The sequence below is a fragment of the Oncorhynchus tshawytscha genome, linkage group LG10 (assembly GCF_018296145.1).
Source record: "Oncorhynchus tshawytscha isolate Ot180627B linkage group LG10, Otsh_v2.0, whole genome shotgun sequence".
NCBI classification, from domain to species: Eukaryota; Metazoa; Chordata; class Actinopteri; order Salmoniformes; family Salmonidae; genus Oncorhynchus; species Oncorhynchus tshawytscha.
The window spans coordinates 26334516-26360509 of NC_056438.1; the positions used below are offsets into that span (position 1 = coordinate 26334516).

General features: G+C 41.1%; 1 protein-coding gene across 3 annotated transcripts in view; it reads left to right on the forward strand.

Moving 5' to 3' along the window:
• The first annotated feature begins 523 nt into the window (after positions 1-523).
• Positions 524-25994, forward strand: part of LOC112260006 (B-cell scaffold protein with ankyrin repeats) — a 45348-nt gene continuing 19877 nt past the window's right edge. The window contains exons 1-7 of one of the 3 annotated variants that reach the window (XM_024434776.2): positions 524-666; positions 1524-1919; positions 12438-12601; positions 12882-13020; positions 14856-14998; positions 18064-18178; positions 20724-20920. In XM_024434776.2, the coding sequence (XP_024290544.1) occupies positions 657-666; positions 1524-1919; positions 12438-12601; positions 12882-13020; positions 14856-14998; positions 18064-18178; positions 20724-20920 (1164 nt within the window). In that variant the 5' untranslated portion in view covers positions 524-656. The remainder of the gene's footprint in view (positions 667-1523; positions 1920-12437; positions 12602-12881; positions 13021-14855; positions 14999-18063; positions 18179-20723; positions 20921-25994) is intronic. The other 2 variants (XM_024434777.2, XM_024434778.2) reach the window with 2 other exon arrangements.

The following is a 25994-nucleotide window of genomic DNA, read 5'->3' on the forward strand; positions in this document are numbered from 1 at the left end:
TGTAGAGGTTGTACTGCACTGTTTTGCCAGTATTTCTTTGAAGGAAACCATTCACCTTTATTTAACCAGGTAGGCTAGTTGAGGTCAAGTTCTCATTATTTTTGATAACCATGCAGTCTGTTTGGGAAGAAAGGTTTGCGCCATGGCCGATTGTACTTATCAGTATTTGTTTAAGTTTGACAATGTTCATTATGTTTATTGTTAGATTAGTAATGCCACTGTAATGATGTTTTGCAGTTGGTCTCTTGTGTTTGGAGGCTTTGATGGCTTTGTGGTCAAAGTTAATCTGTTTCAAACTAGCAAATCTAAACCTGGAGCCTTTTAAAACTTCGCTATCTTTTTAAAAAATTTCTGCCTCTGAAGTGTCTCTATAAATGGGCCTATAAGTTACATTTAGTATTTTTTTTTGTCTTTGCTTGTTAATTATTCTTATTATTTGTATATTATGCTCCTTCCTCCGTAGACCAGGTAAAGGCTAGACACTTGTCCTTACGCTCATCTGGAATTACAGCCACCATGTACTGCCCCATCTCTCTGTCTGATCTTGACAAGCAGGAAGCTCACAGCCCTTATCAGACCAATTGCATACAATAGAGCCAGTGTGTGCCGAGTTGTTTTTCTTTGTCAAAGTGGAGAGAGGCGGACAGAGGTGAAAAATGAGCTCAGGTGAGTAGCCTAGACCTTCTGAACTTTTTGATAAATTCATAGACTTTTGTGTCTCTTGTGCTGCTATGCAATTACATTTCAGTTTTTTGTGATATTGCTTTTGGAATATTGTTATTTGATACTTCACAGCTGTATTTGTGCATTATGATGTTGAAGAATCTGGTACACTGTTAGCATTATGATGTTGAAGAATCTGGTACACTGTTAGCATTATGATGAAGATTCTGCTACACTGTTAGCATTATGATGTTGAAGATTCTGCTACACTGTTAGTTAGCATTATGATGTTGAAGAATCTGGTACACTGTTAGCATTATGATATTGAAGAATCTGGTACACTGTTAGCATTATGATGTTGAAGAATCTGGTACACTTATTATTGTGCTTCTTTTATGACCAAGTAAAACCAAGTAAATGTTTAAGAATACCTATGATGACTTAATTCAAAGTATATTTAACCATTCCAATGTTCATATCAAACTTGTGAAGAGATGACTATCCTTTCATATACATAATTAAAAGTTTGCAATTTCGTAGTCAAGTCTACCAGATGCTACATTCAATCAGTTCAACAATATCATGACTCTTACTTACCTGATTAGTTTAATGCGAAATGTGTTAGTAATATTTTAGTCGTATTATTTATCAGAAACATTTTAGTTAAATAACTTTAATGTATCAAGGGAGATGGGGCCCCGTAAAACATAAGGTCATGTTTTTCACAGAGACACTGATTTGAACATGTATGGATAAAACACATTTACAACATATTACATATTGGTTTGACTTGCATACGAGGCTTTTATTAGTGGCATTGCACCTGTACAAATCTCCCTATTTCCATCATCCTCTTTTAGCCGAGGACCTGCTCATCATCTATGAGGTGGAGGCAGAGCAGTGGGCTGTATACCTGCGCTCTATCTTTGCCGGGCCCATCTGGGAGGGAGGGATCTGTTGCTACGACATCGCCACAGTGACCAGCCGGCGGGAGGACTTTCTGCGACTGGGCCAGTACAAGGTCAAGCTGTTAATCCTGTCCAGGGGAATGCTAGAGGGCCTGTGCCAGCTCCGCCGCTTCTTCCTGGCCCGGGTGCTGAGCCCCGCGGCCCATGTGGTAGTGCTTCTGTGTGGGGTAGACAGCCTGGCGCCCCTCCTGGAGGTGGTGCCCCTCAAGGGGGACGAGTGTCTGCAGGTATCCAGCGAGCAAGATGCCCATGAGTACCTGTCGGCGGTGACCGATATTGTGCAGAGAGGTACAGGGGAAGGGGAGGGCAGAGAGAGGGATCATGGGAGGTCGGGTGCAGTGTATAGGGTCAGCAATAATAGTTACATTATGCTTATTCAATAATGAATTATACAATAATGATTGTATTCATTCCTGAGGCAACAAGTGGCAGGTAGGTGCGTGGATCAGAAAACCAGTCAGTCAGTATCTGGTGTTACCACTGTTTGCCTCATGCAGCGCGACACATCTCCTTTGTATGAAGTTGATCATGCTGTTGATTGTAGTCTGTGGAATATTGTCCCACTCGTCTTCCATGGCTGTGCGAAGTTGCTGAATATTTGCGGGCTCTGGAGCGTACACGTCGATCCAGAGCATCCCATACATGCTCAATAGGTGACATTTCTGGTGAGTATGCAGACCATGGAAGAACTGGGAAATTTTTGAGGAATTGTGTACAGAACCTTGCGACATGGGGCCGTGCATTATCATGCTGAAACATTAGGTGATGGCGGCGGATGAATGGCATGACAATGGGCATTGCCATCACTAAAAAGCAATTGTGTTTGTTGTCCATAATTTATGCCTGCCCATACCATAACTCCAGCGCCACCATGGGGCACTCTGTACACAACGTTGAGATCAGAAAACTTCTCGCCCACATGATGACATTACACGTGGTCTGCAGTTGTGATGCAGGGTCAGATGTACTGCCAAATTCTGTAAAACGATGTTGGAGGCAGGTTATGGTAGAGAAAATAACATTCAATTCTCTGGCAACACCTCTGGTGGACATTCCTGTAGTCAGCATTCCAATTGCTTATGTTGTGTGACAAAACTGCACATTTTAGAATGGCCTTTTATTGTCCCCAACAGAAGGTGCACCTGTGTCATGATCATGATGTTTAATCAGATTCTTGATATGCCACGCCTGTCAGGTAAAGGGGAAATGCTCACTCATAAGGATATAAACAAATTTGTACACAAGTTTAGAGAAGCTTTTTGTGCTTATGCAACATTTCTGGGATATTTTATTTCAGCTCATGAAACATGGGTACAACACTTTACCTGTTGCGTTTTCTGTTTTTGTTCAGTGTGTGTGTGTGTGTGTGTGTGTGTGTGTGTGTATATAGTATACATGGTGGGTGTTTTGGCTGCATAGTTAGAATTGTTGAAGGCACAATTATCACAGTAAATCTGATCATTTGACTAAAATGACGCTGGAAGAAGTGGCAGCAGTTTTACAGGCGCCTAACAAATTGTTCTATTATGTGTTTTTTTTTGTTGCATTATTTGTAACTTATTTTGTACATAATGTTTCTGCCACCGTATCTTATGGCAAAAAAGAGCTTCTGGATATCAGGACAGCGATCACTCACCTCGGATTAGACAGATCTTTTCTTCAACAAGCAAGACGCACAGGATGTACTTCAGACACCCGACAAGCCAACATCCCAGTTATTGGCAAGAGAAAGAGGCGCAGGTACAGAGGACACAGAGCGGGGTGCTTCGTAAGGATCCGCAGAAGGCGACTGGGATAGCTGCCATTCCCATCAATATTACTTGCCAACGTACAATCATTGGACAATAAATTTAATGAGGTACAATCGTGAATTTCCTACCAATCAAAAACTGTAACATCTTACAGTTTGGCTGAATGATGGCACGGATATTCAGCTAGCAGGATATACACTGCACCAGCTAGATAGAACAGCACACTCGGGTAAAATGAAGTAGGATGGTCTGTGCATATTTGTAAACAACGGCTGGTGCACAAAATCGAAGGAAGTCTCTAGATTTTGCTCGCCTGAAGTAGAGTTATCTTATGATAAACTGTAGACCACACTATTTGCCAAGAGTTTTCATCTATACTTTTTGTGGCTGTTTATTTACCACCACAGATGGATGCTGGCAATAAGACCGCAGTCAGTCAGGAAATGAGCAAATGGGAAACCGCTCACCCAGCGGCGGCGCTCCTAGTGGTCGGGGACTTTAATGGAGGGAAACTTAAATCAGGTTTACCTCATTTCTATCAGCATATTAAATGCGCAACCAGAGGGAAAACAATTCTAGATCACCTGTATTCCACACACAGAGATGCGTACAAAGCTCTCCCTCACCCTCCATTTGGTAAATCTGACCCCAATTCTAAATCTTCCTGATTCCTGCTTACGAGCAAAAATTAAAGCAGGAAGCACCAGTGACTCTGTCTATAAAAAAGTGGTCAGATGAAGCAGATGCTAAACTACAGGACTGTTTTGCTATCACAGACTGGAATATGTTCCGGGATTCTTCCGATGGCATTGATGAGTACACCACATCAGTCACTGGCTTTATCAATAAGTGCATTGAGAACATCATCCCCACAGTGACTGTACGTACATAACCCCAACCAGAAGCCATGGATTACAGGCAACATTCACAAGGCCGCGGGGCCAGACGGATTACCAGGACGTGTGCTCCGGGTATGTGCTGAACAACTGGCAGGTGTCTTCATGGAAATGTTCAATATGTCCCTGATTGAGTCCGTAATAAGAACATGTTTCAAGTAGACCACCATAGTCCCTATGCCCAAACCTGCCTAAATGACTACAGACCCGTACACTCACGTCCGTAGCCATGAAGTGCTTTGAAAGGCTCGTAAATGGCTCACATTTACACCATTACCCCAGAAACCCTAGACGTACTCCAATTTGCATACCGCCCAAACAGATCCATAGATGATGCAATGTCTATTGCACTCCACACTGCCCTTTCCCACCTGGACAAAAGGAACACCTACGTGAGAATGCTATTCATTGACTACAGCTCAGCGTTCAACACCACAGTACCCTCAAAGCTCATCACTAAGATAAGGATCCTGGGACTAAACACCTCCCACTGCAACTGGATCCTGGACTTCCTGACGGGCCACCCCAGGTTGTGAGGGTAGGTAGCAACACATCTGATACGCTGATCCTCAACACTGGAGCCCCTCACGGGTGCGTGCTCAGTCCCCTCTTGTACTCCCTGTTCACTCACGACTACATGTCCAGGCACGACTCCAACACCATCATTAAGTTTGCAGACGACACAACAGTGGTAGGCCTGATCACCGACAATGACGAGACAGCCTATAGGGAGGAGGTCAGAGACCTGGCCGGGTGGTGACAGAATAACAATCTCTCCCTCAACGCAACCAAGACTAAGGAGATGATTGTGGACTACAGGAAAAGGAGGACCGAGCACACCCCCATTTTCATTGACGGGGCTGTAGTGGAGCAGATTGTGAGCTTCAAGTTCCTTGGTGTCCACATCACCAACAAACTAGAATTTTCCAAACAATCCAAGACCGTCGTGAAGAGGGCACAACAAAGCCTATTCCCCCCCAGGAAACTAAAAAGATTTGGCATCAGATCCTCAAAAGGTTCTACAGCTGCAACATCGAGAGTATCCTGACTGGTTGCATCACTGCCTGGGACGGAAACTGCTCGGCCTCCGACTGCAAGGCACTACAGAGGGTAGTGCGTATGGCCTAGTACATCACTGGGACTAAGCTGCCTGCAATCCAGGACCTCCACAACATGCAGTGTCAGAGGAAGGCCCTAAAAATTGTCAAAGAACTCAGCCACCCTAGTCATAGACTGTTCTCTCTACTACCGCATGGCAAGTGGTACCAGAGTGTAGGATCAAAAGGCTTCTCGACAGCTGATACCCCCAAGCCATAAGTCTCTTGAACAGGTAATCAAATGGCTACCCAGACTATTTGCATTGTGTGTGTGAACCCCCATTCGCTACTGTTATAGCCTTGTTATTGTTCACTGTCTTTTTACTGTTGCTTTTATTTCTTATCTATTGTTGACCTAATACCTATTTTTTGCTTAAAAATTACACTGTTGGTTATGGCCTGTAAGTAAGCATTTCACTGTAAGGTCTACACATGTTGTATTCGCCGCACGTGACAAATACACTTTGATTTGATTTTAATTCCAACACATGATCATGATATACAAGTGAATGTAAAAGTCATAGCTCTGTAATGTTATAACTGAAATAAACCAAATAGAGAAGCATTTTATGATCATTCCCGTTGCCTACTAGTGGACTTGATTGCTTCCGGACATGGCTGCGAGGTGAAAAGTTGTGGCTACCTACAGTTGAAGTCGGAAGTTTACATACACTTAGGTTGGAGTCATTAAAACTCATTTTTCAACCACTCCACAAATTTCTTGTTAACAAACTATAGTTTTGGCAAGTCGGTTAGGACATCTACTTTGTGCATGACACAAGTCATTTTTCCAACAATTGTTTACAGACAGATTATTTCACTTATAATTCACTCTATCACAATTCCAGTGGGTCAGACGTTTACATACACTAAGTTGACTGTGCCTTTAAACAGCTTGGAAAATTCCAGAAAATGATGTCATGACTTTAGAAGTTTCTGATAGGATAATTGCCATCATTTGAGTCAATTGGAGATGTACTTGTGGATATTTTCAAGGCCTACCTTCAAACTCAGTGCCCCTGCTTGACATCATGGGAAAATCAAAAGAAATCAGCCCCCCAAAATTGTAGAGTTCCACAAGTCTGGTTCATCCTTGGGAACAATTTCCAAATACCTGGCATCATGAGGCAGGAAAATTATGTGGATATATTGAAGCAACATCTCAAGACATCAGTTAAAGCTTATTTGCAAATGGGTCTTCTAAATGGACAATGACCCCAAGCATACTTCCAAAGTTGTGGCAAAATTAGCTTAAGGACAACAAAGTCAAGGTATTGGAGTTGCCATCACAAAACCTTGACCTCAATCCTATAGAAAATGTGTGGGCAGAACTGAAAACGTGTGTGTGAGCAAGGAGGCCTACAAACCTGACTCAGTTACACCAGCTCTGTCAGGAGGGATGGGGCAAAATTCATCCAACTTATTGTGGGAAGCTTGTGGAAGGCTACATGAAACATTTGATCGAAGTTAAACAATTTAAAGGCAATGCTACCAAATAGTAACTGAGTGTATGTAAACTTCTGACCCACTGGGAATGTGATGATAGAAGTCAAAGCTGAAATAAATCATTCTGTCAACTATTCTTCTCACATTTCACATTCTTAAAATAAAGTGGTGATCCTAACTGACCTAAGACAGGGAATTTTTACAAGGATTAAATGTCAGGAATTATGAAACTGAGTTTAAATGTGTTTGGCTAAGGTGTATGTAAACCTCCGACTTCAACTGTATATCTGTTGAATTTGATGATTTTTCAAGCAATTGCCTCAGAAACTAATTAGTGGACTTGCCGCCCAGGCTACGTCCGCACAGCAATTTCCATACAACTGGGCATTGTCAAATCACAGATAGCATATATCTTTAGCTCAAGTCAACAAAGTAGCAAAGAATGGGAGGTCAGACCTCTAGCCCCCCCTAACTTTAAATCAGTATATTTTTCTCTCAACCTCCTGGCAAAATATGTAGGTCACACTTTATTTTGATAGGCCAGCATGAGAGTAGCTATAAATCTGCACATTTTTCTCTTTGTACCATGGAAAATGTGTAGAATTTCAGGAAGTTAGCTATTTTCCCCCTCAAAATCCTCTTTCCCAAAAATACAACAAAAATTAGGTAGTTGCCCCGGGGCATCAGATGTGGACACAAAGTGTAGGAACACAATGTCCCTGACTCTAGTTAAGTGCTGCCTATGTTAGACAGTACCCTGGGTTCAGTTTGACCTCGGTTTCCATGAGAACACTACATATTCTGAGGAATTTGACAGTAATTATTTCCTGAGTCACTCTCTACTCTCTGCTCCCCAGTAAGAGTTTTCCGAGAATTTCAAAACCATCTGCTGCCATCCATATTGTTTTTTTCCCCCCTCATTGCTTAAGTGATCTAAAATGGACGGGAGGTCCAAAAGGTATGTTTGTCTGCCGGTGTGTCTCATCATTCAAATTCTCCCTTTCCTCTTCCATCACCAGTGGCCATTATCTCTCTTTATGCAAATCCAAATATACCCTACTTAGTCTCATCCTGCTGTGACACGCACAGCCAGTTCTGGATAATCTTTGTAAACCACTGTAAAACTCAAAAGTAGATTTTAAAGCAACCCAGAAATGTAGATGTTCACTGTTGCTTGGGATATTTGAATCTCATGATATACGGACACAAGTGAAACACTTGAGCCAAAATAATTTTACAGGTGGGGGACAAAGGCCCAAAGCAACACCAAGGTCGGCAGTTGGCATTGCTGTTATGATTCTGTTATGATTTTAGATGTCCTTTTGTTAAAATGTTTTTATTTTATTTTTTATAGTAATTTTGCGTTGTTTGCTGTTTTCTTCTGTCTTCCGTCTTTTCTCTTTAGTTCATTCTCTTGGTTGTTGGTGCATTGGGGGGGGTTCTTGAAGGGAAAGGGAATTAATTGCATATTTTATTTTACTTCTTGGGGGGCTGTGAGGGGGTCTTGAATGGTTGAGGGATAGCTATTGGGTAACTGGGGGGGTCTTGGAGGGTTCGGGTTCGGGATATGTCAACCTGCCCTTGAGCAGGGCATTGACCCTGGATGCTTCTGTGTGTCGCTCTGAATGGGAGTCTGTTGGATGACTGGTATGATGTAGTTGTTGAGCGGCTTCACTGTAGGTATGCTGTAAATTTTGGATATTCAATAAAAAATACATTTTAAAAATCCCAGAGCTGACTAGGGAAAAATCTGTCGTTCTGCCCCTAAACATGGCAGTTAATCCACTGCTCCCCGGTAGGCCGTCATGATTGGAAGGCTTTTAAACATCTTCGAAACATGGGTGTGGCTATGATCCGTAAATTGAAAGAAGACTACTACCTGAAGTCTACTTCACAAAATGTAAATAATCCATCCACATTTTGGCAGGTAGTGAAGGGTTTGGAGTACAAAAAAGATACACAGCTTCCCAAACAATTGTTGGTCGATCCACAGATTGTAACTGAGAGAACCTCCATTCTGAAAGCCTTGAATATGTGTTTTTTAGATGCAGGCAGTTTATTTGAAAAGGTCAAAGGTATAAGTGAGCCCCCTGTGAATTTACCTGACACCCCTGTGCACTCCTTCACCAGGTTCTCCTTTTCATCCTCTGTTTCAGAAGTGTGTAAAGTCCTGAAAGAAATTGATTTTAAAAAATCCCCTGGCCCTGATGAACCTCCTACACCAGACATCATTGCTCCCCCTTAACATGTATTTTTAACCTCACACTTGATGTTAAGGAAATCTGCTTTTATACTGCCTCTCCTGAAAGGTGGAGATCCCTCGCTACTTGACAGCTATCGACCCATATCAAAATTGTCTGTACTGTCAAAGGTACTGGAGTCCTTAGTTAGTAGGCAGCTAAAGGACTACTTCCAAGAAAACATCTTAAATGGAATGCAAACAGGTTTTAGGTCTGGCCACAGCACTGTTTCAGCAACATTGAAGGTTTTAAATGACATCCACTGTGCTCTTGATAAGAAGTTACATTGTGTGTCTGTTTTTATTGATTTGTCTAAGGCTTTTGATACCATGGAACATGCTGTGTTAGTGCAAAGGTTAAAATCGTACACAATGTGTAATGACGGATGGTTGAGTCCATAGAGGTGTGCTCAGGTGTTCCGCAAGGTTCTATTTTGGGCCCACTGTTGTTCATTTTGTATATCAACAACATTGGGGATCTTATTGAAACAGCGGATGTTCATTTTTATGCAGATGATACTGTTCTTTATTCAAGTGATAGTTTATCTTTAGCTTTTGAAAATGCACAAAGAGCATTTAACATCATACAACAGAATCTGTATGATTTAAAGCTGATTCTAAATTTGGGTTAAAAAAATGCATGTTATTTTCAAATGCCAGGCATGTTACAAATCATGTCATTGCTACATTGGCTGGACATACTATAGAGCAAGTTAAAGTGTACAAATATTTGGGTGTGTGGGTTGATGATAAGCTGAGCTTCACTGTGCATGTAGAGAACTTGATAAGGAAGCTCAAGCTGAAAATAGGATTTTATTACCGGCATAAGGCTTGTTTTCCTTTTGAGGCCAGGAAGGAGCTGGTACGATGTACATTACTGTCGGTTTTAGATTTTAGTGATGTTATATACAGTGCCTTGCGAAAGTATTTGGCCCCCTTGAACTTTGCGACCTTTTGCCACATTTCAGGCTTCAAACATAAAGATATAAAACTGTATTTTTTGTGAAGAATCAACAACAAGTGGGACACAATCATGAAGTGGAACGACATTTATTGGATATTTCAAACTTTTTTAACAAATCAAAAACTGAAAAATTGGGCGTGCAAAATTATTCAGCCCCCTTAAGTTAATACTTTGTAGCGCCACCTTTTGCTGCGATTACAGCTGTAAGTTGCTTGGGGGTATGTCTCTATCAGTTTTGCACATCGAGAGACTGAATTTTTTTCCCATTCCTCCTTGCAAAACAGCTCGAGCTCAGTGAGGTTGGATGGAGAGCATTTGTGAACAGCAGTTTTCAGTTCTTTCCACAGATTCTCGATTGGATTCAGGTCTGGACTTTGACTTGGCCATTCTAACACCTGAATATGTTTATTTTTGAACCATTCCATTGTAGATTTTGCTTTATGTTTTGGATCATTGTCTTGTTGGAAGACAAATCTCCGTCCCAGTCTCAGGTCTTTTGCAGACTCCATCAGGTTTTCTTCCAGAATGGTCCTGTATTTGGCTCCATCCATCTTCCCATCAATTTTAACCATCTTCCCTGTCCCTGCTGAAGAAAAGCAGGCCCAAACCATGATGCTGCCACCACCATGTTTGACAGTGGGGATGGTGTGTTCAGGGTGATGGGCTGTGTTGCTTTTACGCCAAACATAACGTTTTGCATTGTTGCCAAAAAGTTCAATTTTGGTTTCATCTGACCAGAGCACCTTCTTCCACATGTTTGGTGTGTCTCCCAGGTGGCTTGTGGCAAACTTTAAACAACACTTTTTATGGATATCTTTAAGAAATGGCTTTCTTCTTGCCACTCTTCCATAAAGGCCAGATTTGTGCAATATATGACTGATTGTTGTCCTATGGACAGAGTCTCCCACCTCAGCTGTAGATCTCTGCAGTTCATCCAGAGTGATCATGGGCCTCTTGGCTGCATCTCTGATCAGTCTTCTCCTTGTATGAGCTGAAAGTTTAGAGGGACGGCCAGGTCTTGGTAGATTTGCAGTGGTCTGATACTCCTTCCATTTCAATATTAGCGCTTGCACAGTGCTCCTTGGAATGTTTAAAGCTTGGGAAATATCCAAATCCGGCTTTAAACTTCTTCACAACAGTATCTCGGACCTGTCTGGTGTGTTCCTTGTTCTTCATGATGCTCTCTGCGCTTTTAACGGACCTCTGAGACTATCACAGTGCAGGTGCATTTATACAGAGGCTTGATTACACACAGGTGGATTGTATTTATCATCATTAGTCATTTAGGTCAACATTGGATCAATCAGAGATCCTCACTGAACTTCTGGAGAGAGTTTGCTGCACTGAAAGTAAAGGGGTTGAATAATTTTGCACGCCCAATCTTTCAGTTTTTGATTTGTTTTAAAAAAGTTTTAAATATCCAATAAATGTCGTTCCACTTCATGATTGTGTCCCACTTGTTGTTGATTCTTTACAAAAAAAATACAGTTTTATATCTTTATGTTTGAAGCCTGAAATGTGGCAAAAGGTCGCAAAGTTCAAGGGGGCCGAATACTTTCGCAAGGCACTGTATATGCAGGCCTCAGCCACTACTCTGAGAGCACTTGATTCAGTGTATCATGCAGCCCTCAGGTTAATTTCAAATCAGAAACATCTAACTCATCATTGTGATCTCTACAGCACTGTTGGCTGGTCGTCATTGACCTTGCGTAGGCTTAAACACTGGTATACACTGATTTATAAGGCCATATTGGGTAAAATGCTATTTTATCTCTATTCTTTTTTAGTCAGGTCAGTATATTAATATCAATTACGGTCCCATTCTGATTTGCTTCTAACAGTACCAAAAATTAGAACAGGACATGGTAGAAAACGTTTTAGTTACTTAGCTCCGTGGTTCTGGAATTCTGTCATGAACATTTTAAAATGTGATGATCTAGTTTCGTTGGTGGAGTTTAAACACTTGATCGATGTATATGTCATAGAAGAGTGTCATTGTTTTTAGGCCAGCTGTTTTTAGTCAAGATGTTTGCTTTTAATGTACAATGTTTTTGTTGTACTGTATGTGTGTTTATAGTTCTGTTTAATGTTGTGTTAGTGTATGTAAGTTGTTTTGTCTGAAACGTTGTTCCCTCTGCTGCTATTGGACCAGGTCTCTCTTGGAAAAGAGTTGTTATATCAATGAGAAAAAACCTGTATAGATAAAGGTAAAATTAAAAATAAATTTAAAAAATGTAAGTAAGAATTTGTTCTTAACTGGCTTGCCTAGTTAAATAAAGGTAGAGAAAAAAGTTGCTCTGGAAAAGAGTGTCTGCTAAATGACCTAAATGTAAGGCCATCTGGCACCAAATACAATGGTAGGGGAAACACTAAGTATTTAATGTTGGCTTGACTGTCGGTGGACCTTCCACAGGGCACCAGGCTGCAGCAGGGAATGTCAGCGCTGTTCCTGGGAAGTTGACGGGACCGGATCTAAAGCTGGAGTTAAACCTAAAGTTGGAGAGCAGGCAGTCTACCGGACCCTCCAGTACCAAACCCAACAACATGCTGCTGGTACCGTCCAGAGTTCTCTGTGGGGTGAGGCACTAACATGTCAGGAGGCAACATCAAAGCATTCAATGACATGACTTATTCAGCTAGTCGTACATAAAATGTACTGTAACAAGATGTATATAGATCCAAAATGCAGTCACTTTACTTTTACATTTCAAATTGGTTTTGGGTTTTTGGTTGTTTAGGTTTGAATTTTTTTTTTTTATACATTTAATAGAGCTGCTTTTGAGATGGTCAGCATGTCAACCAATGTACTTTTTCTATTGTTACAGTACGTTTATGTTTTGTGTTCTCCCTCCTGTAGACACCAGGCGAGGTGTTCATTCTTTTAAAAGATTCCGTGGCCAGTAAAGATGCTGAGGTTGAGTTCAGTAGGAGTAAACAGAGGGTGAGAGTGAAACCTGTCCACTGGAACAAACACACCCTCTGTGTGAACGCAGCAGGTATGTGAAAATTCACTTGCATTCTTGCTTATTGTAGAGAGTCATTCCACCTCCAAAAAGCACAAGAAATAGGATTCTCGACCCTCACCGTTTCAGATTGTTGTGAAATCGTCTCTATAATTAGAAACAGATAAGATGAACAGGATTCATATAATATTAAATAAATATAGTACCTAACATCTAATTTGGAACATAATTCTTCCTAACAATGAGGAAGACATTAGGAATCCTAAAAAATTATCAAAGGCCACCCATGGACCCCCCTCACCCCACTCCAACAACCAGTATAGAGTATCAGTTCTTTGTCTGACAAGTAGTGTGGAGCTGCTGCTTGGAGTATTGCTTTTTCATCCTTTGTAATATATTCCTTGTGACTCTGGTGATTGTTTTCCCCCCCTGTTTAGAGAAATTAGCCATTTGAAGTCGATTGCATTATTTACCATAAATGAGTGGGAAAGTCCCACGTTTTTCCTACTAGATGCTGTTGTTCCTGCTAATGCCACCACACCCTTGTGTCCATTTCCTGGTTTCATGTGTTTATTAAATGGATCACATTTTCTTTGCAAAAATGGGTAGAAAACCAATAGGTTTTGCTCATGATGAAAATAAATTGTGTGGTCATCCTCGTAATTCAATCTAGTCCTCCATGAAAGCAATTGAGTTTGTCCTTCTCTTTGTGTCCAGAAAACATCCCCTATGTGTGTGGTTTATTCCCTTCAAAAAAGGTATGGATTAGATAGACCATTGCTGGCGTACAAGCAAACCATTAGACTACAGCAGTCAATGTTATGTTCTCTAATGGTCTTTAATGGTAAAAGTCCCAAACACACACTGTATAGGGTTTTGCGATGGTATTGGTTTGAATTTAATAGTACATTTCACCAATCACACTTCATGTAAAGATGTTTTTCTAAGAACTTTATTGAAAAACATATGTCTGCATTGCAATGATTTATAATCCTATTATTTTATTAGGGTTGTCACAACATTTTAGTCACTGGCCCATTTCTCAATCAAAGTTTTGGACTTTCACCATACGGATAGCCCTCAGAGAGCTGCCATTTGTTACATTAAATTGACCACAGAAGTTATTTTCATCATGAGCAAAAGCTATTGGTTTTCTACCCAAAGTTGTAAAGAAAAGAAAATGTTTTGATCCATTTAATAAACACGAGACCAGTAACATTGATAAAAGGGTGTGGTGGCAGGAACAACCTGGTACTTAAACACTCATATCAGGTCAATAATGCAAGCAACTTCAATGGCTAATTTCTCTGAATGGGGGGAAAAACATCACCAGATTCACAGGAAATACATTACAAAGTATGAAGAAGCAATACTCCAAGCCGCAGCTCCATACTACTTGTCAGACATAGAAAACCGACGATACTGTATACTGGTTGTTGGGGTGGGATTGGTTTGGGTGATCCGTGGGTGGCTTTTGACAATTGTTTCGGATTCCTCATGTCTTACTCAATGGAAGGAAGAAATTTGGTCCAAATCGGATGTTGGGTACTATTTATGTTGAATATTATCTGAATCTAAGAAATTAAAAGGGCCAATTTGGGTGCAATCAATTAGCTTAATTACAAGGAGAGCAAATAAAATGTCAACAAAATAATGTCCCAGGAATGCTAATCTTATCTGTTTCCAGCAACAAATAATTTCAGAACAATCTGAGAGGGTAGATGTCATGAGTGCTGAAATGACATGTAATGACCCTAGAGCGACTTGATGACTTTGTCAAAGAGCACACAACAAAACACCATGGTTTCTAAAATGATGATGCCCAATGCTTATGAGACAAGTTTATATAATTTGTTTTCCTGTTGCAGACTTACAAGCAGGAAGTGTGGGCGTAACACTGTACTGCAGTGGGGTGGCGATGGGAAAGGCCCATCTGCAGTACTACAGCAGCATGGAGGAGATGGCTCGCCTTCTGACCAGGGTGGCAGACCCTGTGGACTTCATGTGCCAGGTACAGTTGAAGTCAGAAATTTACATACACCTTAGCCAAATACATTTAAACTCAGTTTTTCACAATTCCTGACATTTAATTCTCGTAAAAATTCCCTGTCTTAGGTCAGTTAGGATCACCACTTTATTTTAAGGATGTGAAATGTCAGAATAATAGTAGAGAGAATGATTTATTTCAGCCTTTATTTCTTTCATCACATTCCTAGTGGGTCAGAAGTTTACATATACTCAATTAGTATTTGGTAGCATCGCCTTTAAATTGTTTAACTTGGGTCAAACATTTTGGTAGTCTAACACAAGCTTCCCACAATAAGTTGGGTGAATTTTGGCCCATCCATCCTGACAGAGCTGGTGTAACTGAGTCAGGTTTGTAGGGCTCCTTGCTCGTACACGCTTTTTCTGTTTTGCCCACAAATTTTCTATAGGATTGAAGTCAGGGTTTTGAGATGGCCACTCCAATACCTTGACATTGTTGTCCTTAAGCCATTGTGCCACAACTTTGGAAGTATGCTTGGGGTCATTGTCCATTTGGAAGACCCATTTGGGACCAAGCTTTAACTTTAACTGATGTCTTGAGATGTTGCTTCAATATATCCACATGATTTTCCTACCTCATGATGCCATCTATTTTGTGATGTTGTCACGAACCGGCTCAAAGCCCGTAACAAAGGGAGACAACGTGGAGATAAGGCGTAACAAAAGATATATTTATTAACTAAAGCAACTAAGGAAAATATACAATGGTGTGTGTAATCAGTAATCAGTAGTGTAAGTGAGTGTTTTGCATGCATGATGAATGTGATAATGCAGGGTGTTGAAAGGTGCCAAAGCAAACAAACAAAAGGCCACCAAGAACCACAACACAATCTACAAAGGTGTCTGCATGGAGAGAGCCTCTTCCATGAATGTAGAAGAGGTCTATTTATCCTGGGAGACACCTGGCCCAGGTGTTTCCCATGAAGCTGACGACCCTCCCAACTCCGCCGACCGGCATCCTAATAAGGAAACAAGAACAAAGACAGAATACTGCAGACAGAGTGGGAGGGTCGTCACAATGTGCACCAGTCCCTCCTGCAGCAAAGCACCCTCAACAAAATGATGCTGCCACCCTCGTGCTTCACGGTTGAAATGGTGTTCTTCAGATTGCAAGCCTCCCCCTTTTTCCTCCAAACATAAAGATGGTTATTATGGCCAAACAGTTCTATTTTTGTTTCATCAGACCAGAGGACATTTCTCCAAAATGTACAATCTTTGCCCCCCTGTGCATTTGCAAGCTGTAGTCTGGCTTTTTTATGACGGTTTTGGAGCAGTGGCTTCTTCCTTGCTGAGCGGCCTTTCAGGTTATGTCGATATAGGACTTGTTTTACTGTTGATATAGATAATTTTGTACCTGTTTCCTCCAGCATCTTCACAAGGTCCTTTGCTGTTGTTCTGGGATTGATTTGCACTTTTCTCAACAAAGTACGTTCATCTCTAGGAGACAGAACGTGTCTCCTTCCTGAGTGGTATGACAGCTGCGTGCTCCCATTGTGTTTATACTTGCATACTATTGTTTGTACAGATGAACGTTGTACCTTCAGGCGTTTGGAAATTGCTCCGAAGGATAAACCAGACTTGTTTGAGGTCTATAATTTTTTTCTGAGGACTTGATTTTTTTTTTTTTTTCCCATGATGTCAAGCAAAGAGGCACTGAGTTTGATGGTAGGCCTTGAAATAAATCCACATGTACACCTCCAATTGTCTCAAATTATGTCAATTAACCTATTATAAGCTTCTAAAGCCATTCCATCATTTTCTGGAATTTTCCAAGCCAAGTTAAAGGCACAGTCAACTTAGTGTATGTAAACTTCTGACCCACTGGAATTGTGAATAAGTGAAATCTGTCTGTAAACAATTGTTGGAAAAATGCAGATGAAGTAAAGTAGATGTCCTAGCCGACTTGCCAAACCTATAGTTGGTTATAGTTGGTATTTGTGGAGTGGTTGAAAAACTAGTTTTAATGACTCCAACCTAAGTGTATGTAAACTTTCGACTTCAACTGTACCTGTATCTGAATGTGTCAATGTCTGTCACCTTGATTACTCAAAATTATCTTGACCTGTGCACCTACGTTGGAAACTTTCATTCATGATTGGTAATGGGACATTTTTGTATAATGTAGTAGCCTAAACCTATCGATGTTACATTGAGCTGAGTGAATGGAATATGAATGATAGTCATCCAATATGCCTTAAAGGAAATAAGGCCGTGCTCATCATTTTTTTCAATCATCCTCCCTCATCTTAAACGGCACCAACCGCCACTGATTTTAAATCCCAGGCGTACACCAATTCAATGCTTTTAAATGTGTGGGGATGAATACAAATAACTCAAATGTAAATGTACAGGAGAGCACACTATAGTACTCAAATTATTTATCAACTTATGACTGAACCAACGTTTCATTGGAGGATTTGGAGAAAGGGTTTTAGAGAGGAACATAAAGCATGCAAGGTAAACAACATGCATTCATTTAAACCCATTTGAGAGACTAATTAATGGAATGAATCAGCTTATTCCTGCTGACGTTGATGTTGTTTACTTCCTCTCTTTGAAAGCCAGCTGACTGCAACTCAGTTAAAAAGCCAATTGATTATGCACATGAACACTTATGTTGATTAGACCTAATTTGCTGAAGTTTCAACCCTTTGAATCAGTCCTGTTCAAGCTGCCAAAATTGGGTTTTCTTTTTTGAGAAAAAAAATGAATGAATTAAAATGTATTTAAAAAATCATAGGATCAGGAAGGCATCAAAATTAGACACTTCAAAACAGAAAACACTGAGTATACCAAGCATTAGGAACACATTCCTAATATTAATTCACATGTCTAGCACTTGACATAGCTGAAATGACTTGACTATGACAGTGTGCTAGCGTTACAAAATTCTGGAAACTTTCCCAAAATTCCTCAGGAATTTAGGTGGGAAGATTCCCAGAATCAAGAGGATTTAGCAGAAAAACCTTTTGGTGAAAGTGACCAGAATTTTACAACCCTTTGCTCATGCATCCTATCCTGTGATCTCAGTCTCTTCAGGTGTCCTCGGTAGAGAAGCTGGACCAAAGGCTGTCCTCCATGCTGTTGGAAGCCATGCCCTCCACAGGCTTCCAGGGACTGCAGGGATATGACCCACCCGAAGGTCGTAAGTGTTCTGTTCTCTGTACCCCCTCGACAATCCAGTCAATTGAATGATCTGCTGACATTCATATTTTATGTTATATGATATTTAAATATCAATATATGAGTAAATACGTCTATAATACATCTATGTATTTCCCAATTTGAATCTGACTCAACCAAATGTTGTAGTTGAACTGTAGTTTGTAAGTAATCCTGAATCTGTGCTGTAACTTTGATAAATACTGTTGTATAAGCTGTTGACCAGGCTCTATCTGATCTACAGTCTACCTTAAATGTATTACAGAAAAACTTAATTGACCTGAAATTAGTATTGAATGCAGGTAAAACGAAGTATATGTTCTCTAGAGCAGTGGTTCTCCAACTTTTATAGTCCCGTACCCCTTCAAACATTCAACCTGCAGCTGCGTACCACCTCTAGCACCAGGGTCAGTGTACTCTCAAATGTTGTTTTTTTGCCATCATTGTAAGCCTTCCACACACACACTATACGATACATTTATTAAACATAAGAATGAGTGAGTTTGTCACAACCCGGCTTGTGGGAATTGACAAAGACCTCTTATAGGACCAGGGCACAAATAATAATAATCAATAATTTTGCTGTTTATTTAGCCATCTCCCATATAAAACCTTATTTGTTCATCGAAAAATTGTGAATAACTCACCACAGGTTAATGAGAAGGGTGTGCGTGAAAGGATGCTCATAACTCTGCAATGTTGGGTTGTATTGGAGAGAGTCTCAGTCTTAAATCATTTTCCACACACAGTCTGTGGCCTGTATTTAGTTTTCATGCTAGTGATGGCCGAGAATCCACTCTCACATACTGTACACTACCGTTCAAATGTTTGAGGTCACTTAGAAATGTCCTTGTTTTTGAAAGAAAAGCACATTTTTTTGTCCATTTAAAATAACATCAAATTGGCCAAAAATACAGTGTAGACATTGTTCATGTTGTAAATGACTATTGCAGCTGGAAACGACTGATTATTTTATGGAATATCTACATAGGCGTTCAGAGGCTCGTTATCAACAACCATCACTTCTGTGTTCCAATGGCACGATGTCACAATCGTTTGTAGAAACGGACCAAGGCGCAGTGGATGTTGAATTCCACATAATTTTGATGATAAAGTGAAACTTAACAAAGACAAAAAAAAACAAAAAAAATTAACTAACAACGAACCATGACTACAGAGGTGCTACATGCACTAACTCAAAACACAATATCCCACAAACACAGGAGGGAAAAACAGCTACTTAAATATGATCCCCAATTAGAGCTAACGATTACCAGCTGCCTCTAATTGAGAATCATACAAATCACCAACATAGAAATAATAACCTAGAACCCCACATAGAAATAATAAACTAGAATACCCCCCCCAGTCACGTCCCTGACCTACTTCACCATAGAGAAACAATGGCTCTCTATGTTCAGGGCGTGACCTAATCCAAGTTTATCATTTAAAAGGCTAATTGATCATTAGAAAACCCTTTTGCAATTATTTAAAGCACAGCTGAAAACTGTTCTGATTAAAGAAGCAATAAAACTGGCATCAGCATTTGTGGGTCGATTACAGGCTCAAAATGGCCAGAAACAAATAACTTTCTTCTTAAACTCGTCAGTCTATTCTTCTTCTGAGAAATTAAGGCTATTCCATGCGAGAAATCTCGTACAACACTGTGTACTACTCCTTTCACAGAACAGTGCAAACTGGCTCTAACCAGAATAGAAAGAAGAGTGGGAGGCCCCGGTGCACAACTGAGCAAGAACATTAGTGTCTAGTTTGAAAAAACAGACGCCTCACAAGTCCTCAACTGGCAGCTTCATTAAATAGTACCTGCAAAACACCAGTCTCAACGTCAACAGTGAAGAGGCGACTCCGGGATGCTGGCCTTCTAGGCAGAGAAAAAGCCATATCTCAGACTGGCTAATAAAAAGATTAAGATGGGCAAAAGAACACAGACACTGGACAGTGGAACTCTGCCTAGAAGGCCAGCATCCCGGAGTTGCCTCTTCACTGTTGATGTTGAGACTGGCGTTTTGTAGGTACTATTTAATGTATATGAATGCAGTTGTCACTTCATTAATGCCGATAGATGCAGTTTATCGTAGTGCACTGAACTTTATTATGGGTGACAATTTTAGTACTCATCACTACATTCTCTACCAGAAAGCTGGTTGGCCCTCTTTTGTAATAGGGCTTTGGTCTCTACTGAGTTAGAACAATCTTCAACATGTTCTTACATTTGATGTTCTGATGCCTCGATGGTAATTGAGGACCTTATTACTGATTAATGTGTTTTTCTTTCTGCTTGCATTTTGTATTTATTTTGATGTGTGTATTTTCTGTAATTTACGTAATTCAGGGCTCATCTGTAAAAGAGACATTGATCTCAGTATGACTCCCTGATAAAATAATGGTTAAATAAAACTGTAATATGCATACACATCTCAAACTAGAATATCTATCTGACTACATTTTAGGGTGGTTTCTGTCTGCACCTAACCCTAACCCACTTAAACATCTCCTACCGTAACCAGAGACGCTCCCAGAGGACGTGCCGTCACTTCTCCACTTTGCAGCCCAGAACGGGTTTAAAGACGTTGCCGGTGTGTTGCTACAATGTCCTGGGTCGAAAAGAGCTCTGTGCACAACTAACCGCCAAGGTCAGACACCCGCTGAGATCGCCCAACATAATGGCCACGATGAGCTCCATGTAGTGCTGCAGCAGACCCTGGTAAGTACATGCCTCAGGTCTGAGTAGGAGTGCTGATCTAGGATCAGGTTCCCCGCCTGTCCGTGTAACCTTATCTGTTGCGCTCTAAACGGCGAAACATACTCTGAGAAGCTTTGTGAATTTTGGCTCAGCTTTCTTAAAAACACGCGGCTGGAACATGTTTGTACTGTGATGCGCTGTTATTGTCCTGCTCGGGCAGCCTAGTTCAACGGGTACCCCGCACTCCCATTACCAGGATTCATAACATTCTCATTCTCTCAAATTACAAAATTATTTAATGATGTATGCTTTATTGCTATATATTAGTACATCAGGGCACCAGTCTAGTATTGAAGAAAAAAAGACTTGTAAAAAAATACATTAATGCCAAAATAACTCATCAGACTAAAATTAGTATAGTAATAATTGATCAATCTGAAGGTATGAATTATTTTAAGAATCAATTGGAGTTCCTTGCCAGAATAACAAGACAACACAACTACTTGATTTAATTACAGTCAAGGTATTTACAAAACATAATGGGAATGATCATGTAAAGGTGGGAAGTGGAATGAAAGATGAGAAGAGAAGACCTGAATATTAAGGATGTTATACTCCGTCTGTGAGAAAAGTCTGCTGCCTCTGTTGTTCAGGCCGCATGGAAAGAGCAAAAGGGAAGATGGTTGTCTCTTTTCTTGTTGCTCCTTTTTCTCTCCTCTGAGTTGGGTGGTTCCTTGGGCTGCTCCTTTTTCTCTCCTCTGAGTTGGGTGGTTCCTTGGGCTGCTCCTCTGGGTTGTGTCCCTTGTTGCTCTGTTTGTTGGCTCTTTCCTTGAGTTGCAGAGACTGTGCCCTGATTGTCTTCTCCTTGTGTCCTTGAAGAACGTTACCTTAAGTGTACCGTTCAGGCTACACTAACTCTTTGAGTCTTAAGTCTTTGATAGGCCTGCAAAAATGGAGGTTATTTGCCCTCCTTGAGGAGCTGCTGAGCCCAGAGCAGGGCAGAGAGGTCCAGGAAAGAAGAGTGAGGGAAAAACTTTTGTTACCCAGAGAGAGGGTCCTTGGAGAAGTCAATTTAAGCTATAATAGTCCAGCATTATATACAATACAGTATCATGTTCAACATTGCTTAACATATGACAAAACGACATCGCTACAACGATTTATTCACTTTGAAAGTAGCTAATGGCTCTGTGTCAGCAGCCAAAGCTTCGGGTTTCTCTTCCTAGTGACAGCCGTTTTCATAACAGAAAAAACATCAAATTATTCTCTGAGATGGCTATTCGTCAAAGCTACTGTAACTGGAAGAGCTGCTGAAAACCTGCATGTCAAGAAGGTGAACAACAAAGACAGCAGTGTACTCAGGAATGCACTTAACCAGGGGCGGTACAGAGACATTCCATAAATAATAAACATGGCAGTAGAGGTGGAAGGAGGCTGGTGGAAGCCTTAGGAGTACTGGGTCACCTCATCCTCCAAGGATGAGCCACTATCTCCATGCCTTCATCCCCCAACCACGCCACCTTTTACCATTTTCCCCCTGATGGGTAATGGAAAAGCATGCTCATTTGCGTCCTTCTGCTCCCCCTTATCCTCTCTCTCTCCTCTTTTCTAATCTGTCACTCCTGCGGCTTATATAAGTTTTCTGGTCGCAACACCCCGGTGGAGGATTCCAAGGCCTGTGCTTGTCCATGAAGTCACAGTGGCGTGTCGGGGAGAGAGTAGTGTGCGTCGTCGGCATACATTGGAGCAATTATGCGATGCCTAACGCAGAAACTTCTTGCGTAATGGCATGTTTTTTCTTCTTCTCATAATATGGTGAGAGCCTCGCCCGGCTCAACCCCCATCTCCCTGCGATATGAAAGGAGAGGGGGGTGCGCCGTTTACTCACTAATGACGAGCGATCCAAATGTAATCGGTAGTCTATGCGTCTGTACGTCTGTATGTCCGTTAGCTAAACCCAGAGGAGCTTGCCTTTTTATGATGCGTGCTCTCCACAATGGAAATCACAGTAGCCAGTGAAGATAGCAAATGATTTAGAATATCTTGTACTGGAGTAGGCACCCCGATGGTGCAACATCTTCAACAATAAAGAGATGTAGCATTTTCAGCAGAGCCTATCCTCAAAAGGTCTATTTGGTTCTACAGTATTTATACACCAATTCCATGACTGATAGTGATCAAATTGTAATATTCATTCACTCTCAAATTGTCAGCATTTTGCAGAATAAGGAATTCCTTGCCAGTAATACCAAGAGGCAAACAGAAAAACAGAAAAGAGATGTAGAGATGGGACTGTGTTTACAGGCTCGTGAGTAGCAAACAGAGACCCAATCTAGGCTCAACTGTATCCACATCAACTGTGCCTGCCCGGGATATATCCTTTTTTTTAAAACCAAGAGTATAACAATAATAGTTAAATGTACACCGTTATAGTTAGAGTTGATTGAGACTGTAAATTGCCACCCTCTCCTGAACTTAAACGGTACTAGAAAACAGCCTTGCTTTATGCTTACCCTAGCCTTATCCTTGTCTACCACGACTAGTCTAGTTAAAACCGGATTCCTTTCAGGAGCGTAGCTGCTTCTCCCGGTGTCTCCAAACAGAGCAGCGGATTGCCCAATGGGAGACTTAGACACTACAACAGCTGAGGAATGTGTATTATCCTCTGGCAATGCTGCTAATTGCGAGAGATTGCAGATGGAGCCAAGGCTGATCGCCTTGATCGGATTGCTCCAGCTCATTGAAAAACTCACTGTCTCTGTGTTTTGGGAAAACTGACGGCGGGACGGAGGAAGAGGAGGGCATGGGTGTCCCACAGAGGTCACTCCCTTGGGAATACACATAATTCCGTAAGCAGCTGGCGGCCATGTTTTTTGCCAAATCGTTACGCACCGGCAATAATGCATGTTTCCTCGGTCTTTTTCCACATAATAAATTCAAATGAACTGAAATCCACTCATAAATGCCAGTATAATCCATGAGGTAACCTACAGGTGTGTTTAAAAAGCTGTCAAACCATCATGTTCCCCCCTGACGAATTCTACAACCGGGCCCTAGTAAATAGTCAATCATAACATACCATACATTGAGTATACAAAACATTAAGAACATCTGCTCTTTCCATGACAGACTGACCAGGTGAATCAAGGTGAAAGTTATGATCCCTTATTGATGTCACTTGTTAAATCAACTTCAATCAGTGTAGATGAAAGGGAGGAGACAGGTTAAATAAGGATTTTCAGCCTTGAGACAATTCAAACATGGATTGTGTATATGTGTCATTGAATGTGAATGGGCAAGACAAACTATTTAAGTGCCTTTGAACGGGGTATGGTAGTAGATGCCAGGCACACCGGTTCCTGTCAAGAATTGCAACGCTGCTGGTTTTTCACGCTCAACAGTTTCCCATGTATATGAAGAATGGTCCACCACCCAAAGGGCATCCAGCCAACTTGACACAACTGTGGGAAGCATTGGGATCAACATGGGCCAGCATCCCTAGGGAACGCTTTCGACACCTTGTAGAGTCCATGCCTTGATGAATTGAGGCTGTTCCACTGAGTTACATTATTTTCCGGAGTGGATTATCCCTTTTAACATGGCTATAAATTGCTGCTAGAAATGTGTTCATTTGCAGGTAGAAATGTGTTCAACATCCACTGATGTACAGCAGCTAGCAAGTTAACAAGCTACAGTAGTTGCCTTGGTAACCAAACAGAACAGACTTGCTAATGTAGTTGACCAAACCATCAGTCCTAGCTTGCTGTTATGAAAATCAAATTCAACAATGCCAATAATGGTTTCAATTAGACTTTTGCTTTCAAAAGCAGCTCAAACATAGAACTTGTCAGAATTAACTATATTCATTGAATTCTACTGATATGCCGTGAGTTATAGGGAAATAACGCACGCTCTAGAATGCCCTTTAAGCCAAAGTATTTCTACCTGCAAATTAACATATTTCTAGCTGCAAATACATACAATTATAGCCATGGTATAAAAGGGTTAATCAACTCGTGGAAGGTTAGTTCCACTCCTCTAGCATGTCGTGGAACACACCTTCCACGTCAATAGTTTCCATAGAATGCATAGCCCCCTCGTTGATTATCTCTTACATACAGTTGTTTTGAGTAATACATCATTTGATTCAAATTCAATTCTATGGGTTAATCTTGGTTGCTGTGGTAACCTCTTTGATGTGCTGTATAATGAAACCTTTCAGGTAATTTATGTAAAAAGGTCAGTGTATTTCAGCTGACCAAGGGCTGTTATTGGGTTGATCAAGCTCAGTTAGCATAGTGGTTTTATTACCCCTAGCCATGTGTCAGCCCCTCCCTCTGCCAATGAATCAAGCTATGATGTATTAGTGCTTTGGGGGGGGACAAGAGGCTGTCTGTCAATACAGTCAAGACGAATGGCCCCTCTACCCCTGAATACGGCCATAACACTCACATGGTCTACTTAACGATCACTGTTGATCTGGGACTGCTGGTCTCCAAGGCGCCACGCTTCTCCAGCGGTAATGAGCTGTGAACTGTCGGTTAGGGAGATGAGAAACAAACATTACCACAGAGATTGTTAGTAGCTCCAACTGTAACGGCTTTCTAATTGTAATATTATAATATAATCACTGTTTAATGCTATCCTTTTGGGGCCTCCCTTCCTAAATGAAACAATGTATTTATACCTAAGTGTTTATAGTTGCACAGCATGTTAGATTATTTTATTTCTCAGATGGAATTGCCCAAGTGTAACTGAGGTGGTTCCGGTAACCATGCTTACGTGATGAGCAAACTATTGAACTCCGGCGGGCTAACACAGAATCGTGGCGTGCAGGAAACCTGGGTGTGAAACCCAGTTGGTTACACATGCACAAGAAAGGGGCTACTTTAGGAGGCCAATATGGCCCAGGTCTACTGAACATAGAGATTTTGTTCTCCAGTCATTGTATTTGTCTTTCCATGTTTAATGTCACATGCACACATACAGTGAAATGTCTTTTCTTGCCAACTCCAAACCCAAACAATGCAATAATCAATAACAAGGTAATACTAGGGAGGGGGGCACATCTTAGTGGTAGGCTACAGTGAGAGGC